Source organism: Neomonachus schauinslandi, chromosome 6 (assembly GCF_002201575.2).
Source record: "Neomonachus schauinslandi chromosome 6, ASM220157v2, whole genome shotgun sequence".
NCBI lineage: Eukaryota > Metazoa > Chordata > Mammalia > Carnivora > Phocidae > Neomonachus > Neomonachus schauinslandi.
In genome coordinates this window covers 5819253-5842796 of record NC_058408.1, presented here as the reverse complement: position 1 = coordinate 5842796, position 23544 = coordinate 5819253, and the positions used below count along the sequence as shown (strand labels likewise).

Genomic DNA, 23544 nt, shown 5'->3' with positions numbered 1-23544 from the left:
GAGAGAGAGGGGCAGAGGGAGAAGCAGGCTCCCAAGGAGCAGAGAGCCCGATGCGGGACTCGATCCCAGGACCCTGGGATCATGACCTGAGCCGAAGGCAGACGCTTAACCATCTGAGCCACCCAGGCACCCGGCAGCATAGTATTTCAATTATTTTGATGTTCTATATTTAATCTCCTCTTGCTGAAATTATTATAGTTTTAAAGATTCTTTAAAATAAGCCTCATCATTTGATCCACTGTTAGAGGGGAGAAGTGCCACAGCTAGAACTCAGGTCAGTTGACTGTAAGCCCAACACACACAACCCCAGTACACAACAGCACACACTGTTTTTAATACCAAATGGAAGTCCTGGATCCCAGCATGGAACTCTAACCTCAGTGAACTCTGTGCTTACTTTCATTATGCATTTGGTCAAAAGGAAGGCTTATGGAAACGCTTGTATCTAGAAGCGTAATCTCCTCTAGCAGTCTGAAAACATAAAATCAATAGTCTGGCTCATTAATCAATTGACATTTCTCTCTTATGGGCATATCAGATGATTTAACATGACTAAAATGAGTGAACAGCCGGTCAGTCCCTGTTTCTGATCATCCTGCCTTCAGACAACTCTCCCTTCAAGCATTGTGCCTTGGAAAAAGAAAAACTTCACAGCTGTAAAATATTCTCTCCCTTCAGTGCCATTATAGTGTAATATGGTGTTGCATTATTAAACATTTGACTATAAAAAAGACTTGTGTAAAGAGACAACTTTCACAAATGAGTAAGTACTTTTTGAAGGCTCAACCAATTTGAGTCAAAATTCCATGTGTGCTTGCATTTTGTTTTTTACTTTTAAAAGTTATCAATCAATAAACACTGTATTATGTTCTTCGTATAAATAAAATAGACTATTTAGACCCCTGATTCTGTGATGTTGCTAGGAAATGAGCTTCAAAGTCCTATATGACTATAAATCAAAGATACTAAAATAGGATATTTTAATGCTAAGAAATACATTCCAACATCTCACATGAGCTCAAACCAGATCAAGTACTGATACCTAATCAGTAGGGGGAGTGGGAGAGGGAGAAGCAGGCCTCCCGCTGAGCAGGGAGCCCAATGTGGGGCTCGATCACTGAATCACTGGTTTACTACATATCATTCTCAGTTCTAAGTCTTATTTCACTGAATCTCTAAATTAATATACAAACTGTTATTAACTTCTTCATATCAGACAAACCAATTTTTCCATTACATACAAAAAGAAGCTGTGTCTATCTGAAATTGATTTAAAAGCCAAAGAAGTAAATTCTCTTACACATTTCTAATTTACCCAACATATATTATTGCATATCATAGTAAATATATTTACAAATACACTCTAAAAAATGTGTACAGTTAAAATCATTAGCAAATTTAATGTGTGGCAATCTTATTTCAAATATTCAAATAAATTATTTTAGTTTGATTTCTACTATGAATCTTAAGAATACTCCTTTTTGGGGGGGCACTGGGCTGACTCAGTCAGTGGAGCAAGCAACTCTTGATCTCAGGGTTTTGAGTTTGAGCCCCATGTTGGGTGTAGAGATTACTTAAAACTAAAAAAATCATTAAAAAAAAAAATACTCCCTTTTTCTCAGAAAATTGTTTAAAACAGAAAAGGGGAGGGGCGCCTGGATGGCTCAGTCATTAAGCATCTGCCTTCGGCTCAGGTCATGATCCCAGGGTCCTGGGATCGAGCCCCACACCGGGCTCCCTGCTCAGCAGGAGGCCTGCTTCTCCCTCTCCCACTCCCCCTGCTTGTGTTCCCTCTCTCACTGTCTCTCTCTGTCAAATAAATAAAATCTTTTAAAAAGGGGGGGGGGGATCTCCACTTATACTACCTGTACTCTTCTCAAATCTCATGACAGAAAGCCAAAATTTTATTTTATTCTTTCTATTAAGTTGTGTGGGTGTGTGTTTGTTATACCCAGTTCCTAGTCATCAAAAATTAAATAAAGAAGCTTCATTACTGGCAACCTGAGCCATTTAATTGGCAGAGTCAAGGAAATAATCTTCACCCTGCAAAGTATCTCCTTTTTTTTTTAAATGAAGAATGACTTTGGGCATGCAGTGTGATTTCCCGAGTGAGAAAGAATAATAGACAAAATCCCTACTAGACTGTAGGTCCAGGCTGCCTTATCCAACCTCATGTTCTGAGTGAAGAGAAACAACCCGTAGAGAGGCAAAGGCAGGAGTATCCACCAGATGCTCTTACGAAAGCCACACTGTGGGGCACTAGCCTCAAGAATGGAGAAAGTCGGCCACTGCCCCCAGCCCACATAGGATAATGGTGACAGCTGAGGTACTGAATATTGGTAAAAAACTCTATGAGGATAAAACAAAAGAAGTCTATGAATTGCCAGATAGTCCAGGAAAAGTCCTCCTGCAGTCCAAGGACCAGATAACAGCAGGAAATGCAGCCAGAAAGAATCACCTAAAGGAAAAGCTGCAATCTCAAATAAAACTACCAGTTGTATTTTTCAGTTGTTAAAGGAAGCAGGTATCAAAACTACTTTCACCAGAAAATGTGGGGAGACAGCTTTCATTGCACCTAAGTGTGAAATGATTCCAATTGAATGGGTTTGTAGAAGAATAGCAATTGGTTCTTTTCTCAAAAGGAATCCTGGTGTCAAGGAGAGATATAAGTTTTACCCACCTAAAGTGGAGCTGTTTTTCAAGGACAATGCCAATAACGATCCACAGTGGTCTGAGGAACAGCTAATTGCTGCAAAATTTTGCTTTGCTGGACTTGTTATAGGCCAGACTGAAGTGGACATCATGAGTCATGCTACACAGGCTATTTCTGAAATACTGGAGAAATCCTGCTTGCCCCAGAACTGTATACCAGTTGATACAAAGATTGAATTTGGTGGTGATGTAACCACCAAAGAAATTGTTCTTGCTGATGTTATGGATGATGATTCCTGGAGACTCTGGTCATCAGGATATCGAAGCCAAGAGAAAGATAAACAGTCCTATCGTGACCTCAAGGAAGTAACTCCCGAAGGGCTCCAGATGGTGAAGAAAAATGTTGGGTGGGTTGCAGAAAGAGTGGAGCTCGAGTCAGGATCTCAGTATCTCAGGATCATGGAGTTGAACCCCACATCGGGCTCTCCGCTCACCGCAGAGTCTGCTTGGGATTCTTGCTCCCTCCCTTTGCCCCTCCCTCTGCTTGCATGCTCTTTCTCTAAATAAATTAATAAATAAAACCTTTTTTTAAAAAAAGGAAAATAAAAGTGAGAAGGTGCAGTTAAAAAAAAAACAAAGAAGAGTGGAGAAAGTCCTATGCACAGGGATCATCAAAGGACCCTCAGAGCAGTTTCCTGTGCCTTCAGTTAGTGATTCCTCTGCTTCCTATGTCCCTAGAAATACTTGGTGTAGATACTTAAGAGTAATAGTAATTTAGGGGTTCCTGGGTGGCTGAGTCAGTTAAGCATCTGACTCTGGATCTCGGCTCAGGTCTTGATCACATGGGTGTGGAGCCTACTTAAAAAAGAAAAAAAGGTAATAGCAATTTAAGTCATTAGAAGACAATACAACACTGGAAGTTGGGTGTCCTTAATTCTTATTTCAGCATAGCAATCAATTAACTGAAAGATCTTAGAAGGGTCATTTCTTCTCCCGGGGCCTATTTACACAGTAATACAGGGAGTTAGACCAGAATGGTGTTTTTGAAACTATTATAAACCCAAATATCAAGTAGTATGATAAATTCAGTGGGGCTCACAAGAGCCTTACAAAAACTGACAGAAAAGCACAGGGTAGAATAAAAGAAAACAGAATACTTTCTATGCAGTGAGAGTTTACTGTTTCACTAGACTGTGTGTGATAAGAAAGATGTAAAACACATTTCTTACTGTGGATTGTGGGCAAAAACTTGAGACCCATTCCATTAATCCTCTGAAGGTCTCATTCCCTCCAAAACCAAAATGGTCCTAGTACTGATGCTAAACAAGTATTCTGGTTTGCCACAGGTCCTAGTAATGACTACTGCGTTCACGAGATACGGATGAGATTAACTTTGCTGTAAATTTTACTTGAGATCACCAAATCGGTCGTATAAGCTCGGCCCTTATACTTCGTCTCTGAAGACTTAAAACCAACAGCTGAAATTTTTAAAAATTAAAAGAATAGGGACGCCTGGGTGGCTCAGATGGTTAAGCGTCTGCCTTCGGCTCAGGTCATGATCCCAGGGTCCTGGGATCAAGTCCCGCATCGGGCTCCCTGCTAGGCGGGGAGCCTGCTTCTCCCTCTGCCTCTCTCTCTCTCTCTGACTTTCATGAATAAATAAATAAAACATTTAAAAAAAAAAAAAATTAAAAGAATACATTGTAGAGGGGGAGAAAAGGGAGAAGCGAGTTTCAAGACGTAGGCAATTTGACGTGTGCACTGCAGCAGGGCTGCCGTGAAAGTGAAGCCCCATTAACGGAGCGCAGAGTAGTGAAAGAAGCACCGGACCAAGACAAGGCCTAGGCCTGAATCCCAGCTCAACTGGAGCAGGTCAGATGACTGAGGTGAGGATTACACAACTCATGGACGTGAGGGTCTCTGTAAACTATCATGTACCACACACAGGTAAATGTCAGTAAAAAGAGAGACCCTGCAGCTATGAACAAACTGAGTGAGGAGGCAAAAATTCTTAACTCCATCACCAATGTGCCCCACAGCTGCTCAGATCAACTGTGCAACTAAAGCAATATTGAAATTGTCTGCCCGCATTCCAGCTTCTATTTTCACAGATTTGAAATTTTAAAAATGACTTAAAAAACAAAAACAAAAACAGACAAAATCTGGAAGTCACATTTAATCGCTGCAGAAGCAGAAAAACGGCATAAGAATAAAAAGCTAATTCACACTCCTCCGAGATCCCTCAGGCTGCTCCTTACCCTGTATGTATCAGGGCTCTCGTTCACCTCAAAGGGCTGTCAGGTTTAAAGCGAGTATCTGTGAGTCACGCACTTAGACAAGTGTGGCACACACCACTTCATCAATATTAGCCATCTCAGCACTATGGCCTTGGCTAAAACACCTAACCAACTCACTCCTTTCACGGTGAAATGGAAATATCACCCACTCCACAAGCGTTTTGTGAGAATCAAATAGAAGTATGTAAAAATATGTGACTTATAATCCAGTATGAATGTGAAGTACTTATTAAAACTATATCGGGGGGCACTTGGGTGGCTCAGTTGGTTAAATGGCTGGCTCTTGATTTCAGCTCAGGTCATGATGTCAGGGTCCTGGGACTGAGCCCTGCGTCGGGCTCCACACTCAGTGGGGAGTCTGCTTGAGGATTCTCTCTCTTTCCCTCTGCCTCTGCCCCCTGCTCACACGCTCTCTCCCTCTCTCTAAAATAAATAAATATATCTTAAAAAAAAAAAAACAAACAACCATATTAGAAAAGAGCCAAATTCTTCTAAAGCATCAAAAAGACAAAGACTGTGGAAATGTTCCAGATTAAAAGAAGCTAAAGAGACAAGACAACTAAATGCAGTATCTGGCCCTAGACTGGGTCCTGTATTGGAAGGGAAAAAATTCGATAAAGGATATTACTAGGTCAACCAACAAAACTATAATACTGACAGTGGATTAAAGTATTTTACAAATGAAATTTATAAAGTTGGTAACTGTACTGTGGGTATGTAGGAGAATATCCCTGTTCTGAAAAAATACACACTGAAATATTGGCAGTAAAGGACTATAAGGTATGTAACTTACTCTACAATAGTTTGGGGGGGGGGGAATGGAGTCTGTGTGTAGAGAGACAGAAAGAAAGAACTAATAAAGCAAATGGGGTAAAATGATAACAGGTTAATGGGTGAAGGTACATGGGTGTTCTCTAGAGGACTTTTGTTTCTTCAACTTTTAAATATCTGACATTATTACCACATACAAAGTCTAATGCACATGTACACACACACACACACACACACACACACTTGCAGGGCTGCAGTGCACATACAACGCCAGGGAATTACAAGAAAGACAGACAGATACTTTTCTCTGGAACTCATAATAGCAAAGGGAGATAAGAGCCACAGAAAATATTAACCATAACACTTTTAATCCCTGAATATCATTCTTTAACCAGTCAAAAGTTCTCTTCTATTAATAATTAATATTCTTTCACATATTTTAAAATAGTAATCCTTCAGAGGGCATACCCCTTCAAGAATATATAGCCATTGAGGGCGCCTGGGTGGCTCAGATGGTTAAGCGTCTGCCTTCGGCTCAGGTCATGATCTCAGGGTCCTGGGATCGAGTCCCGCATCGGGCTCCCTGCTCCGCGGGGAGCCTGCTTCTCCCTCTGCCTTTCTCTCTCGCTCTGTCTCTCATGAATAAAAAAAAAAAAAAATCTTTAAAAAAAGAATATATAGCCATTGATACTTTCATTGAAATACCTGCCATTCTCTTCTGTGAATTATCTATTCACATATTTTGTCCATTTGGTGTTGGGTTAACTTGCATTTTTCTCACTGATTTGTAAATACTCTCTATATTAAAAAGGGTTTCAAAAAGACTATGAAAACTTATACATGAATGTTCAAAGCAGTATTATTCATAATAGCCAAAAAGTGGAAACCACCCAAATCTCCATTAACTGATAAATGGATAATCCAAAATACCACCTAGCCAAACAATGGAAAATTATTTGGTAATAAAAAGGAATAAGTACTGATACATGTTATGATTTGAATGGACCTTGAAAAACATTATGGTAAGTAAAAGAAGTCATACACAAAAGGCCACACTGTGTATAATTCTATTGACATGAGATGTCCAGGATAGGCAATTCCAAAAAACAGAAAGCAGATTAGTGGCTGCCAGGGGATGGGGAGAAGATCAGAATAGGAATGACTGCTAATGTGTACGGAGCTTCTTTTTAGGGTGATGAGAACATTCTGGAATTAGCAGTGATGGCAGCACAACTCTGTGAGTATACCGAAAACCACTAAATTTTATATTTATAAGGGTGAACTTTATGGGGTGTGAATTTTATCTCAACAAGCTATTAAAAAAAATTACATAAGAAGCTACAGACTCTCTCTCCAGACAAATGCACATACCCAGTGTTCTAAACAATTATGCAAGGAAAGGGGTGAGGTGAGGAAAAGGGGAACTATTTGTGGAGACACTGTCCACAGACTCCTCCGAGAAGCCCCGTGACTGGCACTCTCACACACTCAAAGTGGAAGGATGAATTAGAACTACTAGATGGCGGGCCATTTGACAATATTTATCAATATCGAGAAACCACCTACACCTTCTGCGTCTCTCTCATTTTAGTTCTAGGAATTTCTCCTACAGATATACTTGCACATAAACAAAATTAAATAAGTACCAAGTTATTTGATGGAGGAATGCTTACAAAGAAAAAAACTGCAAAAATCTTAAGTAATTATAACACCCTTACGAAACAGACTACCATGCAGCTATTAAAGGAATAAGAGGGGCGCCTGGGTGGCTTAATCGTTAAGCATCTGCCTTCGGCTCAGGTCATGATCCCAAGGTCCTGGGATCCAGCCCCGCACCGGGCTCCCTGCTCCACGGGAAGCCTGCTTCTCCCTGTCCCACTCCCCCTGCTTGTGTTCCCTCTCTTACTGTGTCTCCCTCTCTCTCTGTCAAATGAATGAATAAAATCTTTAAAAATAAATAAATAAATAAATAAAGGAATAAAATTTTTTATGTACTGCTATGGAGAGTTCCCTAAGATACACCAAAGGAGAAAAGCAAGGTGCAGGACAGAATGGACATGCTCTTTACCATTTCTGTAGAACAGGTAAATGGGTAAAACTATAAACACTAATATATTAAGGAACGGTCTCAGGGAAGATACACAAAAAATGAGTAACAATGACTGCTTCTGGGCAGGGGGACCGAGTGGCTATAAAGTATCCGGGGCATGGAAGGACTGTCTCCAGGGACAGGTGGCAGGAAAGGAAATCAGCATTCCTTTAAAAATAATTATTAACCTTATCAAGATGCCAAACTGAGGGGCACCTGGGTGGCTCAGTCGTTAAGCGTCTACCTTTGGCTCAGGTCATGATCCCAGGGTCCTGGGATCAAGCCCCGCATTGGGCTCCCTGCTCCGCAGGAAGCCTGCTTCTCCCTCTCCCACTCCCCCTGCTTGTGTTCCCTCTCTGGCTCTTTCTCTCTGTCAAATAAATAAAACCTTTAAAAAATAATAAAAAAATTTAAAAAAGATGCTAAACTGAAAATAACAGAACAAAGAATGCTCCAGTTGCTGGGACATAAATCTAACCTAATACAATACAACTGGGGGCCGGGGGGGGTTGGGGGGGGGCGGGAATAAAATCACCTTCTGTTCACTTCCCTTTCCAAAGCTACTGTAACCACAAATGACATTACTTGCCGAAGTCCTTATTCAAGATAAATTGTTTTTTTTTAGAGAAACTACAAGTGTTTGAACAAAGCACATTTTTCTTTGATTTGCAGAGTCCCTGGTAGCAGCAAAGCCAGAAAAGTAATCAGCACAGAAGTAATATTTTTACTAAAATCTGGATAGCTTTTCAGGTCTCCAAATCCTTCCTGGTGAATTTGTTCTGATGGATTCCTCTATTTTAAAGCCTAAAGAAATATGATCTCAATGTCTTTGTTGTTAAAGAGTTTAGTCACTAAAAAGTATCTATTCATTACTTATCTTCTTAGATCTAGGCTGGCCACATTATTTAAGGATGGATATGCAGCTCACACTTGGACCTAACAGAGGACTTATTCTTGGGTGTTACAGATAAAATAAGCAGCTTAAGTGTCATTAGAAATAATGTGTTTTGTTTTGTTTTGTTTCCGAAATAGAACGTAGGCACTCTCCGTTTTTCTAAGAGTTTCTCCGCATTGCTTTGCACTGTAAACGAATTATTTTAGATGCATGTTTTTCTTGAAAGATACTTCTCTAGGGGTCTCTTGGGAGTCCTGCTACTATACGTCTTCCTGGGCATGCCAAGAATACAAGGCCCTAACCACTCTTTACCCAGGCCCTTTCTCAGGGCTGTGTTTCCAGCAAAAAACCTTGAGAGATGAGGTAATGTCTTCCTCTGGACAATGAGGAAACTTGCTCACTGCGTGTTGTAAAAGTGCCAGACTCCCAAAGCTCAGCCTTCCTGCACTGCCATAAAGGAACACTGTGCGCACTGGCCCCGTTTGGGCCCAGATCACATCACCTTCACGCTCACAGTACTAACAATACCTGAAATCTTGAACCTAACTGTATAACGCTGTCTCCAGAGAAAAGAAATAACAAAGTTCCAGTTCGGTATGCCAGAGGAATCCCCTTCACACTATTTCTAATACCTGCAGGCAGGTGGAAAGGGATATCCCCCGGCACCCAGCTTCTCATGATGGCTTTAGTGACCAGGACAGAGACTCCCAAAGGCTAGGGACCGGGTTGGGAGGGATCAAGGTCTCCAAGTGAAGAATTAGAAAGAGTGCAAGAATAAAGGGTTTATAAGATGCTTAATGGGGTGAATGGGCTAAGAGGAAGGCCTGAGGCCTCCTGTCAGGAGAGCCTGTACCCTTGATCAGCCTCCCATTTGGTATTTCTCATTCTGACCTAGCTCCTTATCATTTTCTTTCCATTGTCACCGCCTACTGACTTCCATTAAGGGTTTTTGCTCCACCTGGGTCCACGGCGGAGGTCGCAGAATATAATTTCACCACCTTTTTTTTCCTGGTCTTTTATCCCAAACAAAATAACCACAACAATATTAACTCCACAGCCCTAAAACTGGGGCCATAATGTTTCATGAACTTTATGGAATTATAACGGGTACAGAGTAGTAGTTACAGCTTTCAAGTCCTTGGCTTGATGTCTGGCAACATTCAATAGCCCTTTAAAGAAAGATAAGCACCCTCTCCTATGAAGGCACCTTTGCAGTTCCAACATTGCCTTTTACTAAGAAACTGCGTAAGAGAATTTCTACACTGAAACGAGAGACCATGTTCATTTTTTCCATCACGATCAGAGCCAAAAACCAACCATATTTCTTGAAAACTTAGGTGGGGTTTCCAAGAGTTAAACAGAACAGATTTACCAGCAAAAGGCAGGAAGAGTGAGATTATAATTTGAACCAGGCAAACTGTTTCATAACAGAAAATGTGGCACTTAATGCAGTTTGCAGAATATGGTATGCAAAAAACGTTACTTAGGGCAGTAGCAGGCCTCTAGAGAGTGAAACTAGCCAAACTCTAAAAGAACAAAAAAGGTAGGAAAAAAGAAGCCATGTCAGCATTATAAAGCCACAAAAGACTGATATGCTTTCTTTTGCTGAATTACAGCTTTTTCACCAGGCTTTTGGTTTAAAAGCACAAAAAGCACATAATGAAAAATTTTTCTTTTTGGCCATTTTGAATCAGAAATTTATACTACTTCAAATTTATCATAATTTAATAGGACTTCAGTCTAACAAACACATGCACTGTTAAGGTCAACCAAGTTACTAACACAGGAGACTATACCAGCAGATCAAAGTTTCCTGCAGCTCCTTCTGGAACAAATTTACTTTGGGTTCCTGAGCGGCTTGGCCAGCTGATAGGACAGACTGATGTTTCTTTACTTGAAATAAACATTAAGTCAAAATTTCTACCAGAAAACTCATACGAAAAGGCCTGGCTCACTTCCTGATGCGCTGGCCAAGGAAAAATAAGCACAAAACCTCAATGCAGTTTGACTAGAAAATTTATTCTAATCACCTTTAGGTCTCTTGCACTAGACACACAGTACATGAAATCTTTCTTCTATAATACTGTCAACTCTAAATTCTGGAAAGCAGTAACAACTCTAGCCAATAAATATTGCTAAAAAAAAAAAATACCTCTTGGTCCTCTACTTTTGCATCTCACATATCCCCCAGTTCAATGTTGACTGAGACTTCATCAGTAAATTATTCACCAAATTTACAGAGCATTCTTAAGGATGCAAGAGCTCAGGGGCGCCTGGGTGGCTCAGTCGTTAAGCGTCTGCCTTCGGCTCGGGTCATGATCCCAGGGTTCTGGGATCGAGCCCCGCATCGGGCTCTCTGCTCTGCAGGAAGCCTGCTTCTCCCTCTCCCACTCCCCCTGCTTGTGTTCCCTCTCTCGCTGTGTCTCTCTCTGTCAAATAAATAAATAAAATCTTAAAAAAAAAATAAATTACTCAAATTAAAGAAAAAAAAAAAAAAAAAATAAGGCTCCCTGCTCAGCGGGGAGCCTGATGCAGGACTCGATCCCAGAACCCTGGGATCATGACCTGAGCCGAAGGCAGATGCTTAACCAACTGAGCAACCAGGCGTCCCCTTCCTCCTGTTTTTAAAGAACTTTAGGATGAGAAGAAACCTTTCTATAATGTACCTGCACCTATTCCAGCTGAGTCCTCTGGAATAACCCAGAACAATCATTCTGTTTTCCACACATCAACCTTCATGTCCTGGAATCAGCTCCCAGACCTATGTTCAGTGTTCTCTTCTTCAGTTTATAGAGTCATTCCAACCCTTAAACCATTCCTCTACCTAGGACATAGTTTCAAGACATCTTCCCTATCCTTGCCACACGCCTCTGGACTGTCCCACGATCAGATATTAGAAGGCCAAGAATACAGACTAACACTATGCAAATAATTTAACAACTGTGACATACTGTTGATCTATATTTTTTTAAGTTCTATTTAGTCTTTACCTTTTTTCATGTCTAAGATATTTCATAATAAATAGTTTAAATGTCCTAACATGATATAAAGACAACTTTGAGGGGCACCTGGGTGGCTCAGTCAGTCGAGCATCCGACTCTTGATTTCGGCTTGGGTCATGATCTCAGGGTGGTGGGACTGAGCCCCACATCAGGCTCCGTGCTTGGTGGAGAGTCTGCTTGATATTCTCTCTCTCCCTCTCCCTCTGCCCCTACCCCATAAAAAAGACAACTTTGAATATTTTCTATTGCTAGTTCCGTTTGGGAGTATCACAGAAGAAACATTCCAATTCATAATTTAAAGAGAATTAAAAGGAAATTTTAAAGGATCATTTTAAAAATACTCTCATCATTCTTAGCTGTCTCAGTCTCCTATGAAACACATACCCTTTCTTTTACTGGCTGTATAACTTTTTAATTGAAAACAGCACAGGATATTTTTGGACTTTTGTTGTTACTTACTTATTGTGGAAATTTTCCCACACACCAAAAGGAGAGAAAGATTACCAACAATTTTGATGATTATCAACATTTTGCCGATCTTGTTTCCTCCATCCTGTGCTCCTCGCCCCCTGCCCCAGAGTATTTTAAGAAAATTCCAGCATCATATCATTTCATCTTCAACTGAAGCACATACTGTGTATTAGTGCCTATTACGCCATAACCACTGTGCTTAACCTTCTCTAGTGCTCAAAATAAATGAACATTAACAGTCAAAGCTAATCCTGTACTATCCATGTCTATTCTCGTTCGACTCTAATTTTCTTCAATGTCTGGATAAACACTGTTTTCAAAACCTATATAAACCATGAGAATTACTGTAGATCTTCAAAGTTCTACTTTCATCAGATAATATTCCTTTGTTATGGGTCTTTAAAATATTGCTGATTGAAATTACTTAGTTGTGTTCATTCAACAGTGGAACAATTTCACTACTGGGCTACTAACATGCTGGTTAATAAATTATGGTACATCAGATAATACCACAATAACCTTAATAACTCACAAAATTTTGAAAGTATTTTGCACTACCTAAAGAAAAGGTAGAGTAGCAACATTAACAACCCATAATATCTACTTTTATTTTAAAGAAAACACATACGGGTTTGCCTTCCCAGTAACAATTTAAGAGAATCCACTGTCAAAATGATTATTTGACTTTAATTTCATTAAACTTTAGGCCCATAATATTCAATTACTACTTAATACATAACATGAGATATTTTTGTATCACTTTTAAAGAAAGCAAGAATTAGCTGGCAAATGCTATAATTGGCTTTAAGGAAGACCAGTCTTAGGAAACTTTCCGTGATTTATAAATTATTAAAAAAACAAAAACAAAAACAAAAACCCTAAGACATGCTAGAAAATCTGAGGATTTGCAAAGATGGGAATACCAACTAATCATTAAGAGAGAGAACTCCTAACAGTAGCAAGTCATCATTATGCAGTGGTGAAAACACTTCAATAAGTCAAGAGAGAAGGTAAATATAAACCCTGACAAAAAAATAGTCTACAGACTCTTATCTGGGAATTGCCAAAAACATTTCAATCAGGAGACATGAAAGAGTCTTGGAAAATACTACCGTCTGACTGGGTTGGGGGAGGGCCTTGAAGAATGTGAGAAGAGGGTTTGAAAGAAGGAGTTACAGAGGAAAGTATGTGTACGTCCCTTTTCATCAAACAACTTCAGACTTTTTAAAACCTTTTCGCTTAGATTCTAACATAATAATTTGCCAAGGCAATATAACAAACTTTAAAAAGCAAAAACAAGGCAACAAAAACAAAACGATGTGCTTTGGCTTTGTTGTTTTTTTAAATCAGGTATGATAAAGCATGAAGTTTCAACACTTACGTCCAAGCCCACGCTTCTCATGGTACTTTGTAGAACAGGTTTAGTCACTGACAGTTTTCCATTCACTGGGCTGTTTGCCACAGGGGCCGGTACCACATTCACCATGTGATTAGGTAGCTGTGTGGCTCCCCCAGCGACAGCAAGGACTGGAGCAGAAGAGGGCAGAACTCCAGGAGCCTGAAGTTGTACAACGGCAGGCTGAGAAAGCATGACGGTCGGACCTGCAGTGGAGGAAAAAGGGAAGGAGTCAGAGTGTGCATAACCATTGTGGCAAAGGACGGTGTTAAAATTTAGGTCTCTTCCGCAGATACAATAGGAGGAGGACACTGAGGGGATTTAAAACCACCAATTAAAACATAATCAACAGCAGCACACACGCACAGTGATTTTTGTTGTTTTGTTTTGAATGAAACCAACTAAATTTGCTCCCTATGAAGTTATCATGAACAATGTATTTCCACACTTTTTTCTCAACTGTATCCAAGTCAAACTTGCTAAGTTATACATAGATTTCTCTATTAACCACTGAAATTTATGAGTGCTAAAAAGTATTTTTCATATTATAAATATGAATCTTTTATACTGAACACTGAGAGCCACGTATTTTAAATTAATAGGATTTAGAAATACAGCACCAAAAATATATAAACGGAGATTCAGTAATTCAATATGTGGAAGGACAGGGGCTACAAATATCAAAAATGTTAAAACTTGCAGCAACATTTCCCACCAAGATATGGATGCAATCCAAGTATCCATTAATTGATGAATGGATAAAGAACATGTGGTGTATATATACAATGGAATATTATTCAGCCATAAAAAATAATGAGATCTTGCCATTTGCAAAAACATGGATAGATCTAGAGAGCATTATGCTAAGTGAAATAAGTCAAAGAAAGACAAATACCGTATGATTTCACTCATATGTGGAATTTAAGAAACAAAACAAACGAACAGAGAAAAGAGACAACAACAAAAACAGACTCTAGGGGCACCTGGGTGGCTCAGTCAATTAAGCGTCAGACTCTCAATTTCAGCTCGAGTCGTGATCTCAGGGCCATGAGAATGAGCCCTGTGTCAGGCTCCAAGCTGGGCATGGGGCCTGCTCGAGATTCTCTCTCTCCCTCTCCCTCTGCCACCCCTGCCCCACTGCCCTGTCATACTCTGTCTCTAAAAAAAACAGAAACAAAAATTTAAAAAAAAACAGACTCTTAAATAAAGAGAACTGGTGGTTGCCATCAGGGAGGTGGGTGGGGGATGGGTGAAACAAAGGGGACAAAGAGTACACTTACTGTGATGAGCACTGAGTCATGTACAGAATTGTTCAGTCATTACACTGTACACCTGAAACTAATAACACTGTATGCTACTATTAAAAATATACATATTTTTATAAAATTGTTCACAATATCCTTGTTAAAAAAAAAACGTTAAAACCATTTGAGATGAGTTCACAGTGAACAAGCACAGGAAACCAATCTGTAACTTAAAATAGTCTGTAGATAATACCAACTCCCCCTACACACACAAAATAGCTTCCAAATCTTTTCTTAATCTTCACATTTAACATTATTTTTTAAATTATGCTAATCTGAGGAGACTTAGTATCATTAACCTAAAGAAGACTCCTGTAACTCATAACTGCTCTATTAGAAATCTCACTTGCCTGCTGAATGCTTCCTTTCAGATCTGGCCAATTTTATAAGGTGCTGAAAGCCTCCCCCAATACCCACAGCTGCTTGAGCCTATCTAGCAAAAGAAAAGCACTACAGTAACCAGCAACTAATATTACATAAATATTTATAATTCTTCTTCAAGGAAAAAAAAAAGCATTATACTTCCAGCCAGTGTAACATGACCCACGTAAAATTCAGCTTGGTATTTCAAAGGATCAAGAAAAACTAAAAATCTAAATAATACTTCAGAACACCTGTTTAAGAACACCTGTCTTAGCTTAAAAAAAAATCACTTAAAATCAAAGTCTTTGTTTCAGATGGCCTCAAAAAGCACACTAAAACTAGAATTTAGTTAATAGCATTTTATCCCAGATAAACTAATAAGTTAGCAAGAAAGATCTGAAAGTAATTTCACAGATTTGTAATAAGTACAATTTACTTGGACAAAAATGATCTCTAAACATTTTTATCTCCTTTTCCCTTGGAAAAACTTCTTTTATGAAATAAAAACATTTAAATGAGGAAATGACTCATAAGCAGATATAAATATGCTTAGGCCAAATATACAAATAAAAATACAAATAAAATAAAAAGCTCATGACCACAGATGTTGGCGGGGATGCGGAGAAAGGGGAACCCTCCTACACTGTTGGTGGGAATGCAAGCTGGTGCAACCACTCTGGAAAACTGTATGGAGGTTCCTCAAAAAGTTGAAAATAGAGCTACCATATGATCCAGCAATTGCACTACTGGGTATTTACCCCAAAGATACAAAAGTAGGGATCCGAAGGGGTACGTGCACCCCAATGTTTATAGCAGCAATGTCTACAATAGCCAAACTGTGGAAAGAGCCAAGATGTCCATCAACAGATGAATGGATAAAGAAGATGTGGTATATATATACAATGGAATATTATGCAGCCATCAAAAGGAATGAGATCTTGCCATTTGCAACGACGTGGATGGAACTGGAGGGTATTATGTTGAGTGAAATAAGTCAAACAGAGAAAGACATGTATCATATGATCTCACTGATATGAGGAATTCTTAATCGCAGGAAACAAACTGAGGGTTGCTGGAGTGGGGGGTGGGGTGGGAAGGATGGGGTGACTGGGTGATAGACACTGGGGAGGGTATGTGCTCTGGTAAGCGCTGTGAATCGTGCAAGACTGTTGAATCTCAGATCTGTACCTCTGAAACAAATAATGCAATATATGTTAAGAAAAAAAAAGAAGAAGAAGAAGAAGGTAGCGGGAGGGGAAGAATGAAGCGGGGGAAATCGGAGGGGGAGACGAACCATGAGAGACGATGGACTCTGAAAAACAAACTGAGGGTTCTAGAGGGGAGGGGGGTGGGAGGATGGGTTAGCCTGGTGGTAGGTATTGAGGAGGGCACATTCTGCATGGAGCACTGGGTGTTATGCACAAACAATGAATCATGGAACACTTCATCTAAAACTAATGATGTAATGTATGGGGATTAACATAAGAATAAAAATAAAATAAAAAATAAAATAAGTAAAAAAAAAAAAAAAAAAATATAGCTCATGACCAAGTGTCAGGTTTTTTAATAACACTTATTAAGAAATTACAGTCTGGGGGGTGCCTGGGTGGCTCAGTTCATTAAGCGTCCAACTCTTGGTTTTGGCCCAGGTCATGATCTCAGGGTCATGAGACTGAGACCCATGTAGGGCACCGAGCTCAGCAGGGAGTCTGCTTGAGATTCTCCCACGCTCTGCTCCTCCCCCTGCTCGCTTGCGCACACGTGCAACACTCTCTCTCAAATAAACAAAATCTTAAAAAAAAAAAAAGAAAGAAAGTACAATCTGGTACTATGAGAAGACGTACTCCTTATCATGTAAAACTTAAACCAAGTGCTCCCACACTGAACAGAATTACTTTTCTTTAATATCAAAAAGTATCATGGTCACCCAAGATGATCATGGCTGTCCTTTCAGTTGCAGGATTGAGAAAATACATGATGAGAAAAGGCTATTAAGAACTTAGTAACAGGGGCACCTGGGTGGCTCAGTCAGTTGGGCACCCGACTCTTGATCTCAGCTCAGGTCTTGATCTCAGACTAATGAGTTCAAGCCCCACACTGGGCTCCACGCCGGGCATGAAGCCGACTTAAAACAACAACAACAAAACTTAGTAACAATTTAAAATAAATCCGTAGTTTATTAATCTGAACTATAGCCACGAAAATTTGAAAAACAGGAGTATAAAACAAATTATTCCGTCTACAGAAAATACCTGCCAGATATACGGGTTTGCAGATGCCTTGCAAAATATGCCACAGGCCACTACTCCCACCACCCATACCCTGGGGTCCACATCTGTAGGGTGGGAACCACTGAGTTAAACCAATACTTTGAGAAGAGCATTATTGGAAGCAGTGTTCCACATCTTCTCAGTTTAAAAATTACAATAAAGGGACGCCTGAGTGGCTCAGTCGTTAAGCGTCTGCCTTTGGCTCAGGTCATGATCCCTGGGTCCTGGGATCGAGCCCCGCATCGGGCTCCCTGCCCTGCGGGAAGCCTGCTTCTCCCTCTCCCACTCTCCCTGCTTGTGTTCCTGCTCTCGCTGTGTCTCTCTCTGTCAAATAAATAATCTTAAAAAAAAAAATTATAATAAAAAGATCCCAGAACGAAACACTGTTTGGTGAACTTTGGGATTATTCCAAAGAGCAGAGGAGATGGTAAATGTAAAGAATTAAACATTTCAAAGAAAGGATCACACTTCTAGCTGCAGTTAACACATGTCAATGGCTTTGTGGTATTTCTTAAAACTAATTTAGAAAAATAACCCAAGTCTGTACCGTCCATTGCCTAGTTATCACCATCTCCTTGCTGAGAGAACTGCCTCATGGAGGAAAGGAGAGGGTGCAACACAGAGGCAGGGTCTGTGTACCTAATGCAGCTCCCAGTCCTACCAGGCCACTGCTGCCTCCTGTTTTCTATAATGAACATCCCATGGTGCCCAACTATCCTCATATTACCTAGCATCCAAATCAAGAATCCTCTAAATATTCTAGGCATGCCTGGGTTCAAGACAGAATGGGGAGAAACTTCTATTACAACGTGTTCAAGAAAACGAAAAACTCTCATGGTGACTTGCTAAACAATGACCTGCTAGATGCTCATGGATCATAGAATGCAATGCAAAGGACTGTTTTGGGCCTTAAGGAGTTAGCAGCTGAACATAGTAATTAGTGTCCCTAGTGTGAAGACAGTCAAAAAGGACAACCATAAGACTGTTTATCCATTTCAGCATGCTCAAAATCCTCCCTGACATTACATACAAATCCCCCCTAATGGAACCACTGGAACATGGCTAGATTCAATGCTAAATACTTCTGACTACGTATGACTCACCGATTGTGATAGGTATTCTTCCTTTCAATTTTCTTCAAGGATTTCAAACTATGTATCAAACATTTATTGAATGCCTACTTTGTCCAAAATAATATAGCTGTGTGACTTGGGGTAAATGATTCCTCTGTGTCTTAATTTTCTCATCTATAAAATGAAAATAATAGTACCCATCTTCACAGAGCCAATGTAACGATTAAATAAGATAATGCACTTAAACACAACAGTGTCTACCACACAGTAAGAACTTTAATGTTAGCTATTATATATTATTATTATTAATTTCCATTTCTATATAAGAGCTTCCATAAAGGCACTGCATATATTATTATATTATTAATTCATTAGTTCTCATAGTCACTGTTATTTGTTTATGTAAATATGTTAACTCCCCAATTAGAATTCTGGAGATCAAAGAGCACATCTCCCCATTCCTTTAGAGGCAATCTAGTATCATGACTAATTAAACAGACTCTGAGCCAGACCACTGGGCTCTAGTTCTGCCTCTACTTCTCAGGAGCAGAATGACCTGGGGTAAGTTATGTTACCTCTATCCTCCATTTCAATGATTCTGCACTATTATCTACCCAACAAGCCCAAGATGTCGTAGGATACGTTCCTCTCTATCCTTCATCCCCCTTCCAAACCATCCAATAACCAAGCCTATGATTCTGCATGTTTTAACCTCTGCACCCTCTATCCTGGCTCTCCATTTTCACGGACATACCAGGCTTTCATCATCTCTCACCTGCACTCCTCCTAACAGTCTTAATGGATGTATAGGACTTGGTTACAGAAGTTGTTTCAGGCAGACAGAATGGTCTGAGCCAAGAAACTAGGAAAAACGAGAGAATTCAAGGGACAGAGGTCAGACTGGTTGGGCTAGAAGAGGAAGTTGGGTTTATAAAAAAGAGTGATTATAATGTAAAGTTAGAAAACTAAACTAGAGCCAAACCACGGTGGGCTTTACTTCCAAGTTGGAGAATTTGAACTTAATCCTGTAAAAATTACTTCTTCTTTTTTAAGGGTAAAAATATTTACTATTGATACTTACATTAATTATAAAATGCCTCTCCTATATTTCCCCTCTACCTCTTTATTTCAAATAAATGGAAAACAGGGGCGCCTGGGTGGCTCAGATGGTTGGGCGTCTGCCTTCGGCTCAGGTCATGATCTCAGGGTCCTGGGATCGAGTCCCGCATCGGGTTCCCTGCTCAGTGCAGAGCCTGCTTCTCCCTCTCCCTCTGCCACTCCCTCTGCTTGTGCTCTTCTGTCTATCTCTGTCAAATAAATAAATAAAATCTTTAAAAAATAAATAAATGGAAAACATACACTTAAATCTGTATGTTACAACACCACCAACTCTCTGGACTGTACTACACAAGTGCCTTATATTAGCAAACATAAATACTATCTTCAGATAATGGGCAGGCACTGACATTCTGAATAATGTATGATTCAGGTTTCTGAACCTGATAAACTGCTCAGAAAAGAATGGTTTGTCTTCTATCAATTGAACATGGTCTGCTAAGAGCATATTCTTAGGAATACCCCTTGCTTCACACACTAGTCATATTAATGTACGGCTTTTGCTTTTTATACTTGTGTTTTTAAGAGCTTATGGGAACCATAATGAGGTTCTTCACAAGTTTAAATTCTTAACTTTTGGGAAGACATAGACCCTGTTGAGATCCTGATGAAAATAAGTTTTGGAGACTAACCCTAGAAAAACCACATATACAATAAATCTTACATTTTATTTCAAGTTCATGAACACTTAACATCCCTTCACAGACCACAAGAACACCCCTTCTACAGGACTGCTATTTTTCACATGAAAAAGGCAGCAGTTCTGACCCTGTACTGAATGGACAGATATTTCAGGTTTGTCTAGGGTTTTGGTAGACTTTGATGGATTTTCACTGAATTGTCCAGTCCCCCACCTAGCTCTTCTCTTCATCAATGTCATATTGTCCATGACCTTGGAATAAAACAAAACAGAGTAAAACTAGAAATCAAAAAATTTTTTTAAGATTTTTTATTTATTTATTTGACATAGAGAGAGAGAGAACAAGTAGGCAGAGAGGCACGCTGAGGGAGAGGGAGAAGCAGGCTCCCCGCTGAGCAGGGAGCCCGATGCGGGACTCGATCCCAGGACCCTGGGATCATGACCTGAGCTGAAGGCAGCCGCTTAACCGGCTGAGCCACCCAGGCGCCCTAGAAATCAAATTTATGACATTACTCTCATTAAAACTTGATCTTCTTGCTCCAAAGAAATGAATTAACAATCTAGAGCCGGAAACAGCCATAAAAGAAACATTTGTTTACAATCCATACACCATTGAGACCTAGTCTCAAATCCAGGGAAAGAACGTTGAACAGGTTTTCCTTTACTCCTGTGTACAAGTATCAGTATGAGAATGACAGATAATCTGCCTAAGACATCTTCATATGCAAATGATTCCTGTATCTGCACACTCCCAAACCCTCAAACACGTTCTTTCTATACTACAGTTCGTGCAGAATCAAGTATGTGAGGCCATCTGGTGGATAAAATATAGAAACACACACATTCTTAACTATGTGAAGACAAGAGTTGAGATCTCTTCCTAATGCCCTCACTCAAGATTATGTTTACTAAAGCATGCTGCCTCTGCAGAGAGGAAAAGCCTGATCCTATTGCCGAAACTGACCTATTAGACCTGTGATGTTATTTACATACTGACCTCTCCTTAAAAAGAAGAGTTCATGAAAAAAACAAACGAACAACAAAAAAAAAACCCAAGAGTTCATGGACACAAAAATCTCAGGATAGAATGGTACCAAGAAAGTTTCCTGGATTTTCTTCATTACAAGTGGTTGTATAAAACCACAAGCTTGACAGACAGGTGTTTTCATAATTAAAACTGTAAGAAAAAAGAAGTATCAGATATAATTAATCTGGATAGCCATCTACCTTGTTAGGACAGGAACCGCATGTTAGTCATCTCTGCGACATCCTCAAAACCAAGGACAATTCCTGGCACACAGCATGTGCTCAGAAATTATAACCTGAGCTAAAACAAATGACATGAGGCAAGCCTTAGTGCCCATCAATTAAACATACGCAGCCTCGAATGCCACTCAGGTACCTTTAGCGGGTGCAGGATGTATGCTGATAATCGGCTGCTGCTTTGCCAACGGCATAAGGGTGGGTAGTGTCTGAATAATGATGGTTTTCGCTGGAATGCCAGAATTTGTCTGAGTCTTGGGTGCTGCTGGAAGCAATAATGGCTTGGGCTGAATTGAAGGTTTTGAATTCATCTGAATTTTTTTCTTTGGAGTCAGTCCATTTTCTGGAGAAAATCCAAACAAACCACAAATCAATGTGAAAGCAATTCCTAAAAAACGGGTTCTATTACACACCTTTTTCTACACATTATCTTGACCTCTGAGTAACTATCCTTACCTGGAGTTTAAGCATAGCTATCTATACCTTAATGGACTAAAAAAAAAAAGTCCTTAATCTGAGGTCTACCCCCCTTTTTTGAGGTATAATTGACATATTATATTGATTTCAGGGGTACAACATGATTTGATATTTGTATCACAAAAGGATTACCACAAGAAGTCTAGTTAACATCTGCTACCACACACAGTTAAAGAGCTTTTTTTCCTTGTGATGAAACTTAAAAGATCTAATCTCTTAGCAACTGTCAAATATACAACACAGTATTACTAACTATAGTCACCATGCTGTACATCACGTCCCCATGACTTATTTTAGAAGTCAAATGAGATCTTCCTTTCTGACCACACTGATGGTCAAAATGATGGTTTTCACTGGAATGACTACACTGCAGCTTTGGGAAGGAGATATATGAACTGGTAAAGGAGAATAGCTAAAAATCACTGAATAAGGCCTGAAGATTAAGAGGTAATAAATGTCACACCCAAATGTCCCTCACACTCAATATTTTTAACTGAATCTTTTAATTCTCTCCTGAAGATGATGAGGCCTCCATCTACTTTAAAGCATTTTTCACCTATAAAGACAAGACAACCAAGGAAGACAGGTCCACTATTTTAAAAACAAAAAGCCAGCTTAATAAACATGCACTTAATCCAGTATTTTCTTTTTAAAAATGGAACCTAAGTTCAGTCCAACTTAGAAAGAACAGAAGTTAGGAGCTGGGAGTCATACCAGTTTTGCTCCTAGGACCAATGATGGGCTTATCTTCTTTCAGTGCCTCTGCTGAGGAGGGACTATGAGAGCTTTCACCATATAAGGAAAGGGGAGACATCTGGGAAGCAGACGACAAATCCAACTCCTCCTGCAGCAAAATAAAATACAAACAAATTCATGGAGAAGAATATAATTCTTGAACAGAAAATGGCTTAGAGAGGCAAGATCCATACATAAATGAACATTCTAGGACAACTTCAAGGCAAAGGTATGATATATTAGAAACTTTATGTACTAAGTACTAAGAGACTATGGATAAAGTAACATTATCCATCAATACAAGAGGAAAAATAATTCAAATTGCAGAGGACATCTATGTCATCCTCTTGTATTAAAGATGGGAATCACTGATCTGTTCTTACATTTCCTCCCACACACTTGATATTTACTTGGTTCCTAGCCATACAAACATCTGGTATAAGACTATGGTTAAAATGCCAATATCCTTTCCCCCAATCTCTTATTCAGTAGTCTTATAAGAAACTCAAAACAAATAATTCTTACTATTTTTCTTTTTCATTTATTAATGCTGCCTTTGTCCCAAATGTTTTGAAAGAAAGACAAACACTGAAAGGAACAGGGCTATTTTCTTTTATTTAATGGGTGACTTGTTAACACAGAGATGTATAAAGATAACATCTTCCCAGTCTTTTAACATTCAGTGGATCTGTCTCATTTTGTTGCCATAAGGAAACTTAACATAGGATAA

The 23544-nt window shown here is 39.5% G+C and overlaps 2 protein-coding genes across 2 annotated transcripts in view; one reads left to right on the top strand and one right to left on the bottom strand.

Annotated features, from left to right (window-relative positions):
- Positions 1 to 23544, bottom strand: part of ATF6 (activating transcription factor 6) — a 231444-nt gene that overhangs the window by 177644 nt on the left and 30256 nt on the right. Inside the window, exons 6-8 of the mRNA XM_044916028.1 lie at positions 22794 to 22923; positions 21742 to 21945; positions 13559 to 13779 (exon numbers count right to left, since the gene is read on the bottom strand). Coding sequence (XP_044771963.1) covers positions 13559 to 13779; positions 21742 to 21945; positions 22794 to 22923 — 555 coding nt within the window. The remainder of the gene's footprint in view (positions 1 to 13558; positions 13780 to 21741; positions 21946 to 22793; positions 22924 to 23544) is intronic.
- Positions 2312 to 4054, top strand: LOC110588151 (multifunctional protein ADE2-like). Its single transcript, XM_044915974.1, is given in 3 exon segments — positions 2312 to 2459; positions 2462 to 3098; positions 3931 to 4054. Coding segments are annotated over 3 exon segments (909 nt in total).